Source organism: Lathyrus oleraceus, chromosome 2 (assembly GCF_024323335.1).
Source record: "Lathyrus oleraceus cultivar Zhongwan6 chromosome 2, CAAS_Psat_ZW6_1.0, whole genome shotgun sequence".
NCBI lineage: Eukaryota > Viridiplantae > Streptophyta > Magnoliopsida > Fabales > Fabaceae > Lathyrus > Lathyrus oleraceus.
Window position 1 is genome coordinate 425,723,848 of NC_066580.1, and position 11,513 is coordinate 425,735,360.

Sequence of the window (11,513 nt, forward strand, 5' to 3'; positions counted from 1 at the left end):
AGTCAGAACGAGATTAAGAGAAGAGAAATCCTAATAGCGTTCATGATCGGCCACCATTTACACTCAGTTTTCATCATCTATCCAGCATGGAATCTTCATGAATCAGTAAATTTTGCATTTTATTTTAGTGATTTCTTTAGTTTATTGCATTGTATGAATTTCCGTTTGTTTTATGTTTCATTAGTAGTTTTTCGCATTTTTGTCGCATTTTATGCGTTTCTGTGTAGAATGTTGGTTTCCAGGTTTGATTAAAAGTCTGAAAGTGTGTACCGGAAGAAGGGAGGTTAGAGACTGAAGAAAAAAGCGAAAAACGGACAAAACAGGGGGTTGACACGGGTGCCCATGTCACCTGACACGGCCCGTGTCAGCAGGGAGTGTCTTGTGCACCTACAGAGGAGCCAACACGGGCAGCAGTGTCACCTGACACGGCCCGTGTTGGCCATTTCGCTCAAAATTCTGATTTTTCTAATTTTTACTCCTGTGGACATCCAAAGGGCATTTTGGGCATTTGGCATTATTTTTAGTTGTTTGGAAACTATTTAGTTGGATTGGAAGCACTGAAAAGAGGACTTTTGGGGATCGTGAAAAAAGAAAGATACGAAAAGAGGAAGCAACCTTGCAAGGTGTGGAGAAGAGAAAAGATCTTCAAGATCGAAAGAAATTGAAGATCAACTTTCATCAACAACAACTTTTAATGTCTTTAATTTGTAATCTTTTGTCTTTGAATATTATGAGAGGCTAAACCACCCAATGTTAGGGGGTGTCCCTGAATTGCTACTGTATGGATATTTTATCCATGTTCTTATAATCAGTGATGTTTTCGTAATTCAAATTATTATACAATGTGCTTAATGCTTAATTTTATCGGACAAGTAAAATTCTGATTTCTGGTTAAGGTTTAGGTCAGACAAACCGCCTTATCACTGTTGTATAATAAAACCCGCGTTTAATCACTTAGGAATGAGGATCAAACTGTGGTTACCGTAAATTCTTGATAAAATAAATATTTCTTAACAGCAATTTGATTGACTAAGGAATTAGGAGTAAAATTGCCTGTTAAATGGTTTTGGCTAAGGAATTAGAGAAAACTACTCTGGAGAAACTGTTTTGAATTATAATAGCATCGATGTTATATGATATGGAAAAAGTGGAATACACAGCAATTCATACACCTGGCCTTAGCATTATTTCTTATATCGACTAAAAGAGTTTTATACGCTTTATATTTTTATTCCTTATCAATTGTGAAAACAAACATCCAACCCCATATGAACTTTTGTTTAATTGAATTATTATAAATTGATACTTTCTACGCAATCCTCGAGACCGATACCCGGGATAAACCCCTTTTTATTACTACATTGGTGCAAATAGTACACTTGCTATTTTACCGATCAAGTTTTTGGCGCCGTTGCCGGGGACTGCCAAAAGTATAAGTTGAAAAATAATTCAATTAGAATTTTGTTGCTCTGCAGCTAAATTTTTTACTTTTATTGTTTAATCTAATAATTGTCTAATCTGTGTATGTGAGGTAAGGCCTCGGCTGAATTTCGTTTTGACGCAGAACCCGGAAGATTATTGCGTGCAAGACGACGAAAAGCTAGGCTGGAACTTTCAGAATCAGCACCTATTGTTTCTGAGTCCGAAAAAGAAGAAGCTATTTCTGTTCATTCAGAAGACTCAGAAGTTGTTTCTGAACCAATGGCTGAACCACAAGGTGAAGCCCCACCACCTCTTGTAGAGAGACTTTTGGGTGACTATGGGGGTGCAAATGCTCCTACTGGAAGGTTAACAATTGTGAACCAACCGGTAAATGTTGATCACTTTCAGCTGCACCCCTCAATGATTCGTCAACTCGAGAGAAGACTGTTCTCCAAAAAAATCAATGAAGATGCCAAAAAGAATTTACAAAGATTTCTGACCATGACGGCATCGTTGAAAATTGAGGGACACTCAGAAGAAGCAAAAAAGTTGGTTATGTTCCCGTTTACATTGTCGAAATATGCCGAAGAGTGGTTTTACTCTTTACCCGCGGGAAGCATAACAGCTTGGCAACAAATGGAGACAACATTCTTGAATGAGTACTTCCCTACTTCTGTGTATATCCGCAAGAGATATGATATTGTTAACTTTAAAAAGAAAGAAGGAAAGTCACTCGGAGACGCTTACAAGCGGTTCAAGCGACTATTGGTTGCCTGTCCTACTCATAACATGGATTCAACTGAACAGATGAAAAACTTTGTGAATGGACTTAGAATGAAGACTAAGCAACTCATAGACACAGCTGCCGGTGGCTCAACAAACTTTACAACAACCACTGGAATAAAGAAAATCATTGAAGCCATTGCAGCAAATGAACATCTGGAACTCTATGACCGCAGTGTAAGTCAACCCGAAGGTATCATTGATCTTAAATTGGCAAATCAAGTTGTGAAGATGGAAGATCAAATAACAGCTGAAGTAGAGAGAAGGCTAAAGAAAATGACTCTTGACACGCAAACTGTGGCACAAGTGCAACCGGTCCAACCTATTCAAGCTGTTAGTTGTGAAATTTGTGAAGGTCCGCACTTCGCCATGCATTGTGTAGCAACTGCTCAACAGGTTGAAGAGATTAATTTTCTAAAGCAGAATAATCCGTACTCCAATACATATAATCCTGGATGGAAAAATCATCCAAATTTTTCCTGGAAGGACCAGCAAGGAAATGCTCAGAAGAAAGTGCCCACCTAGTATCAAAGTCAACTGCAACAGCAATACCGTCCACAACAACAGCAACCTTACCAGCAACAGCAGTTTCATCCATCTCAACAACAATTCCAACAACAGGTTCCCAGAAAAGCAGATTGGGAGATTGCCATTGAAAAAATGGCAGCTCAAAGTTCTCAATTTCAAGAGGAGACTAGAAGTAATTTGAGAAACACTGGTGCTTCAATAAAAAATCTGGAAGTGCAAATGAGTCAGATTGCTCAACAACTTGCGGGTTCGCAAACACCAGGAGCATTACCGAGTGTTACAGTTACGAATCCAAGAGAGCATAATAATGTGAGTGCTGTTACAACAAAGAGTGGTAAGGATAAAGAAGTCCCTGAAAAAGATGATGAACAAGAGGACTAATTGCTTGAAGTTGATTTGGAGATAAAAGAGAATGAAGTTGTTAGTGAGAAGGTGACAGTACCTGAACCGGTAGTTAAAGAAAAAGTTAATGAATCAAAGCCGGTTGTCAAACTCCCGTTCCCAACAAGAAATAAGAAGAAGGAGAAACATGAGAAGAACTTTGAAAAGTTCTTAGAGATGTTCAAAAAGCATGAAATCAACATTCCGTTCTTGGAGGCACTCGAGCAAATGCCCTCTTATGCTAAATTCATGAAAGACATTATTTCAAAAAAGAGGAGCACTGACACTGACTCTATTGTACTAACTGAAACTTGCAGTGCTATTTTGCAGGGTATGAAGATCCCGATAAAGAAAAAAGATCGAGGCTCGGTGACTATCCCTTGCACTATCGGGGATAGATCTTTCAAGAAGGCCCTTATAGACTTGGGGGCAAGTGTGAGCCTCATGCCTTTATCGATTTACAAGAGGTTGGGGATTGGAAAAGTACAGGATACCCAAATGACACTTCAATTTGCTGACCACTCTGTGAAGAGACCTTATGGAGTGGTGGAAGACGTTCTTGTAAAGATTGATAAGTTTGTCTTTCCGGTAGACTTTGTGATCTTAGAAATGCCGGAAGATGAAGAGATACCTCTCATTCTTGGTAGACCATTTTTGGAAACCGGGAGGTGTTTGATAGATATAGAAGAAGGGACCATGACTCTAAAGGTTTATGACGAGGAGTTAAAAATTGATGTGCGCAACACCATGAAATACAAAGATGATGTGGCCACCAGCCAACACATAGAGGTTATTGATCAAATGGTTCTGCAAGAAAATCACCTAGGGGAACAAAAATTACCCTTGGAGAGAGTCCTAAGTCTCTCAATTTTTGAAGACAATTAAGAAGTGGGTGACGAGGAGATGGAAGTGGTACACTACGCCAAATAAGGGAAAAGAGGGCGCTTATTTTGGCCTATAACAGCGCTTTTAAGCGCCCTCTAAAGTGGCGCTGGCATAGGTAAAGACAGCGCTTTGTTTTCCTGGAGAAAGCGCTGTCTAAAGTGGCCCTTTAAGGGCCACATTATAGTGCGCTTTCAGAAAAAAGCGCCCTCTGGAGTGGTCCATAAAGGGACACCTTAGAGGGCGCTTTCTGGAAAAAGCGCCCTCTAAAGTTGTCAATGTAAAGTGTTTAGAGGGCGCTTTCTGGAAAAAGCGCCCTCTAAAGTTGTCAATGTAAAGTGTTTAGAGGGCGCTTCCTACAGAAAGCGCCCTCTAAAGTGTTAGTTATTTTAAAAACAATTGTTTGAAAAACAGTGGATATTTAATTGATAACCTGTTCGCATGCTGCAAAAGTGTAAAATTCATATTGATTTCATCCTTTAATCCAATGTTATACACCATTAATCCATTGATATATACAACATGAATCCATTTATATACAACATTAATCCTCCATATATACAACATTACTATATGATTCTTTGATCAACAATATACAACAACATATTCATGATTTAGTAAAAGTACAACAACAATATACAACATATATACAACAACAGCATACAACAACAACATTCCATACGTATATGTACAACAATATACAACCTAGCTATATGATTCTTTGATCAACAATGAATTGACACAATTCATCCTTCATTTCATCCAAATGAGCTCTTGAGTAAGATTTGTATTCCTCAAAGTACTACAATTAAGAGAATAAAACATATTCATGATTTAGTAACAAATTAGATGAAATATCCGATAATATTAAAATAAACCCTAAGTTATTATTCCATACCATTTTTGGGATGTCTATACGATTCAATGCAATGATATCTCTCATAAATCTCAATACAAAAATTCCGCAATCGACCGAATTGTTTTGCTGAGGACACTACACAGAAAAATAAACAATATATATATATATAGTTAATTTCTTACAAACACTATTATAAGCAAAAAAACAAACACTATTATAAGCAAAAATAAGATACTTAATATATACCTGAACTCTGACCCAGGTAATGTCCTTCCTATTACGGTAATTCTTTTTCGATCTAAATTTTACTATTGCCTTAACAAAATAAAAACGTATATTGAGATCAATCTGACAGACATAATTAAATATACAAATATACACGAATATTTAGGGGAATTTCACATACGCGTCAACCGTCTTCTTCATACTCGGATATTTACTCCAATCACCCGATAACGAATCGAGATAATACACCATTAGTCTCGAAAGATCCATAGCAACCAACACCCAGTGACCACTGTAAAATAAAACAAAAATTTAGATGCATGAAAATTTTCTACGTAAAAGATATACATAGATTAGAATGAAATTATTAGAAAGAAAATCTAACCCATTGCCAGAATTAAGCGGTAAAAAACACAAACTGGGTGTAGTATTATCGTCGGCCGCCATGAATCTATCGACTAGTTCATTCTTTACGGATGTTGGATTTTTCGTTATAAACGTTGTGTTGATACGGGAAGCAACAATAAAATTGAATCGGTTACACAATTCAGTTCCCCGCATCAATGTTACATACATATACCTTAAATAGAAACATAATAAACATTAGACTACTCATTGAAATGTGTAAATAAATTGTTCAACTAAGTAAATAATAGATTGATCGGAGTACCATATGTATGTATGAATGACAGCGATGCCCAATTCTTCGTGTTCAAAAAGTTGTTGCATGTCCTCCTTTGCAATTATTTCGGAATGAGCAATTCCGAAAACACCTTCATCACAATCTACACTACGGATGGCGCCGTGCATAATATCGGACTCTTCCACCATTTTCTCAAGACGCATCATAATTTGAGATTTTGTCCCGGACGTCGTTGGAATATCGTTACCAGCTTTTTTCAACTTTCGACCGGGAACCTAAAAATTCATATAAATTAAATCATGACTTTTTGTGATGCAACAGAATCGTTGCGTATATAATTCAATGGGTATATATATTTGTACCTCTTTTTGAGATGCAACCGACTCGATGCGTCTTGAAATCCCTTTACCAGCTTTATGTGTGGGTCTTGTAGGAGTCTAACATTACCATGTAATAAGGATTGATTAAATATCATAATTGTAGCTGAAATGAAATGTGAATACTAAATACTCATAATCATTTAGAACATATATACCTCGGCATCTGGGAAAATTAGATCTGACGGCCATCCAACAAAGGATCCGACTGCATCTCGCATCAACGTTGTCTCTGAAACAACGTCAGGTAATGGTAGAAGCGCGTCGGTATCTAATACAAGGTCAACCGAAACTTTCATATATCCCACCGGGAGGGGATTATGGTGAAGTAATTCACCCGAAGTGTTGTGCACTTTTCCCTTGCCAACTATGCGATAAGTTGGTGACGATAGATACAGCTGACAAGGTGTAATGCCCTAAACCAATAATAAATGTTATTGTTAACGTGTATATGTGTCAAGTAAAAAAGTGCTATTTTAATTTCATAATAACATATATAATTACCTCGGGAAATTTCGGTTGACAATTGATATTAGCTCGGTCACTAGTATCTTTTGGCTCGGAACCGCACCTTTCCTCTCTATACCTTGCATTCTCCTTTTGCAGTTCGAGTACTTGTGCCCTTAACTCCGCCAAGGTCTCCATCACCTCTTTGTTGGTAGGATTTTTTGTTTTTGGTTTTTAAAAAAATGACGACGGAGTCACACCAAAACCCTTACCCCTTACACGACCGGAATACTCAGGAACATTTAGTACTCGACTAAGTACGCTCCTGCAATCCTGGACCTCGGTTGAAGGTAAGGTTTGGGATAAAGTCTCCTGAAATATTATTAGAGGAGATTAAAAATGAATTTATGTCTAACAAAATTTTCGATATAATTAAAGAAATAATGTTACATATACTTACACATTCGTCATAAACATTTTAAACCGCTTCAACGACATCCCCATCCTTCCCAACCCGAGCAGCCTTCCACAATACGTGCTCCGGAAGAGATGTTGCGTCACTTTTATCCTCGGCTAGCTACAAATTGAATCAGATTATAAGATCATCAATTATAACATATTGTGACAATGTATAAGCTCATAGCATTTGAATATACTCACAATTCTTTGTTGTAACCGTGCATATCCCGTACGCCCTTTTTTGTACGGATACGCGGGTTTTGATGCCCTTTTCCGATTTTTGTCGCTTACTTCCTGGATAAAAAAGTTTAAGGCATATTAGAACCAAGTAACTTAACAATTGTATAATACCATAATTAATAGACATTACATGGAATTTTTCGTTTCTTCGTTTGGCGACAAAGTTATCCCATTCTTCGGCTGAAATAATCTCCGCATACTTCATTGGCCGTTCTGCTTCAACAAAGTTTCCTTCCTCATCCTTGAGAAATTTGTTGGACAAAAAGGATCGAAATCCTCAGAGTCTTTTTCCGGCCAATTGAATACAATATTTTTGCCGGCTTTCATCGATGTGAAAGGATCTCTAAAAAACATACAAATGGAGTGTGTTATTATAAGTAATATTATAACAATATATGGTCAACAAATAGTCAACAAGAAAAACATATAATAATATATGGTAAGTACCTGTATCTCGGACCATATTTTTTCTTTGCCAACCTTCAATTCCGGACTTCTCCAATTATCACATGTAATCGGAATATGTTGTCGAACAAGGGAACCAATGTAACTTGCCAACATTGAACCGTTAGGCTCAATTAGTTGGTCTTCAGCACTCCAATGTACTTTGAATTTTTCACCCTTGTCTCTTGCACGAATGATTGACTTCATAACAGTCAATCCTCGTTTGATTTCTTTTTCAACATTGTTACGTGATCCACTCGCGTCATGGGTATCGTCTTGGTTAGCCATTTTATCTGTAATATAGAAATGATTCAATAAGACCCAAGTAAGACAATGACCATATTCGTGAAGCTACACAAAAAACACATTCATATACCTTCCATTTCTCTCATGTTACAACAATCTAAACTCTCTCTTTTTTTCATCATTATTGAATACAAACTCACACACACCTACTGCATACAAAAGACCAATGCAAACTTATGGTGTTTGGAACATGAACAAACTTGCATCCATAATCATCAAACTTCCAAGCACAAGCTCAAACACACTCCAAATGACATCAGTTTTCAATCAGAAATAAAAAACCTTACAACAAGGTGCTCATGAACACCATATAGTGCTCGTTTGCCCTAAACAACATTAATCAACATAATGCACAAAATGTAAAACTCAGTTTAGAAAATGCCCTAATCAAACACCTGGAGAAAGTGAACGGTAACGATGGAGAAGAGAAATACCTTCAAGGTGACGGTAACGATGGAGAAGAAAGTGAACAGCGACGGTGGACGCAGATAACTCAGTGAACGTGAACGCAGCAGCAGAAAAAGGCGACGACGACGACGACAGTGAGGGAGGGAGAACGAACGGAGGACGAGAGTAATCGCAGTAGAGAGTAATCGCAGTAGAGAGAAAACCCAGTTACGTAAACGAAATAGCATATAGAGAGGGAAAATAAAGAGACATGCAGTATATGTTATAATTTTAATGTTTACTAAAGGGGATCTTAGAGGGCGCTTTTGTAAAAAAAGCGCCCTCTAAAGGGGGCCTAAGAGGGCGCTTCTGAAAGCGCTCTCTAAGGCTTTCCAAAAGCGCCTTATAAACTGGAAATGTACATGGACTTAGAGAGCGCTTTTTTAAAAGCGCCCTCTAAGGGTACCCTTAGAGGGCGCTTTCATAAACGCGCCCTCTATTGGTGTCCATCCATTTCCTCATTATTTTTCCCCTTCACTTTAGAGGGCGCTTTGTTACAAAAGCGCCCTCTAAAGTGCACTGCCTATTCCAATTGTTCGCTCCTTATTTTTTCTCTTCACTTTAGAGTGCGCTTCTTTAAAAAAGCACCTTCTAAAGGTGGCCTAAGAGGGCGCTTCTGAAAGCGCTCTCTAAGGCTTTCCAAAAGCGCCTTATAAACTGGAAATGTACATGGACTTAGAGAGCGCTTTTTTAAAAGCGCCCTCTAAGGGTACCCTTAGAGGGCGCTTTCATAAACGCGCCCTCTATTGGTGTCCCTCCATTTCCTCATTATTTTTTTGCTTCACTTTAGAGGGAGCTTTGTTACAAAAGCGCCCTCTAAAGTGCGTTGTCTATTCCAATTGTTCGCTCCTTATTTTTCTCTTCACTTTAGAGTGCGCTTCTTTAAGAAAGCGCCCTCTAAGGTGCGCTGTCTATTCCAGTTTTTGGCGTAGTGGTAACTCTGATGGCAACACAACAGCCCGTTAAGGGATCCCGATCACTCAGATGGGAAAACTTAAGGGAACCTCAAGTTGAAGAAAAGAAAGATGAGACAAAGATAGTGGCTGAGTTGAAACAGTTACCTGAAAATCTCAAGTATGTTTTTCTAGATCCCGAAAAGAAATGCCCGGCAATTATAAGCTCTCATTTAGAGGTTTCTCAGGAAGACAAGCTTGTCAAGGTGTTGAAGAAACACAAAAGTGCCATGGGATGGGCAATAGAAGACCTGAAGGGAATTAGCCCTACGGTGTGCATGCATAAATTTCTCATGGCGGATGGTCACAAACCGGTGGTTCAACCACAAAGAAGACTAAATCCCGTGATGAAGGAAGTGGTCAGGAAATAGGTTGTTAAACTGTTAGACGCCAGGTTGATTTATCCCATTTCCGATAGCTCTTGGGTGAGTCCGGTGCATGTGGTCCCGAAGAAAGGAGATACTACAGTTATAAAGAATAAAAAAAAAGAGTTACTTCCTACCAGGACGGTCACGGGTTGACTGTGCCATTGCTTTTGAAACAATAAAAAATAAATTGGTGACAACACCTATTGTCATTGCTCCTGACTAGTCTCTACCCTTTGAGATTATGTGTGATGCGAGTGACATCGCAGTGGGAGCAGTGCTTGGGCAACGAAGGGATAAGCTCTTGCATGTTATCTATCATGCGAGTCATGTGTTGAACCCTGCGCGGTGAATTATGCAACCACCGAAAAGGAGTTGTTAGTTGTAGTTTATGCCTTTGACAAGTTCAGGAAATATCTGTTGGGTTCTAGAGTCATTGTTTATACTGACCATGCTGCTTTGAAGTATTTGTTTGCTAAACAGAACTTGAAACCAAGACTGTTACAGTGGATCCTGCTCCTCCAAGAGTTTGATGTGGAGATCCGGGACAAAAAAGGGTGCGAAAACACTATAGCAGATCACCTTTCCCGGATGTCCCCAATATAAGAGAATGAGGAAAAGCGCCCAATAAAGGATGAGTTTGCTGATGAACACATCCTTGTTGTTATTGGAATGCCTTGGTTCGCAGACTATGCGAACTATCTAGTGGGCGGGGTGATCCCGAATGATTTTGACTCTAACCGTAAGAAAAAGTTTGTTCATGATTGCAGGTTCTATCTATGGGACGACCCCTTTTTGTACAAAAAGGGAATAGACGGTTTGGTCCGACGATGTGTTCCAGAAGAAGAACAGAGGGATGTGCTGAAAGCGTGTCACGATTTGGACTATGGTAGACACTTTAGTGGTGATAGAACTGCTGCTAAAATCCTCCAATCAGGTTTATACTGGTCGACACTATTCAAAGATGCTCAACAAATGATCAAAGAGTGCGATAAATGCCAAAGTATGGGAAATATTTCGAAAAGAAATCAGATGCCACAAAATCCCATGCTGGAAGTTGAACTCTTTGATGTGTGGGGTATTGACTTTATGGATCCGTTTCCACCGTCATTTGGAAAGAACTACATTTTGGTGGCGGTGGATTATGTATCCAAGTGGGTGGAAGCAGTCGCGCTACCTACAAATGATGCAAAAGTGGTGGTCAAGTTTTTGAAAGAAAACATATTCGTCAGGTTTGGAGTGCCAAGAGCTCTTATTAGTGATGAAGGAACTCACTTCTTAAATCACCTAATGGAGAAGCTACTCTTGAAATACAATGTGAAACACCGGATAGCCACTCCATACCACCCGCAAACAAGTGGTCAAGTTGAAGTGTCGAATCGGCAGCTGAAACAAATCCTAGAAAAGACGGTTAATGCTTCTCGCAAGGATTGGGCGAGTAAGCTCGATGATGCACTATGGGAATATCGTATTGCTTTCAGAACACCGATTGGTATGTCCCCATATCAATTGGTATATGGTAAGGCATGTCATCTACCTTTGGAATTGGAACACAAAGCCTTGTGGGCTTCCAAATTCCTTAACTTGGATCTTGAGAAAGCAGGAGAATCCCGAATCCTTCAACTCCACGAGTTGGAAGAATTCCGGAACCTGGCATATGAAAATGCAAAGATCTACAAAGATCAAATGAAGAAATGGCATGACAGAAGAATCCAAAGGAAAGAGTTCTGGGAAGGACAAAGTGTAACACCT

General features: G+C 38.9%; 1 protein-coding gene across 1 annotated transcript; it reads left to right on the forward strand.

Moving 5' to 3' along the window:
• The first annotated feature begins 2,865 nt into the window (after positions 1–2,865).
• Positions 2,866–3,999, forward strand: LOC127123531 (uncharacterized). Its single transcript, XM_051053741.1, has 2 exons — positions 2,866–3,067; positions 3,125–3,999. The coding sequence occupies exons 1-2, from the start codon at positions 2,866–2,868 to the stop codon at positions 3,997–3,999; spliced, it is 1,077 nt and encodes a 358-aa protein (XP_050909698.1).
• The last annotated feature ends 7,514 nt before the right edge of the window (positions 4,000–11,513 follow it).

Coding starts and splice junctions, on each gene's coding strand:
- LOC127123531 (XM_051053741.1), top strand. CDS start 2,866: ATGGCAGCTCAAAGTTCTCAATTTCAAGAGGAGACTAGAAGTAATTTG. Junction 3,068..3,124: donor TGCTGTTACAACAAAGAGTG/GTAAGGATAAAG, acceptor AATTGCTTGAAG/TTGATTTGGAGATAAAAGAG.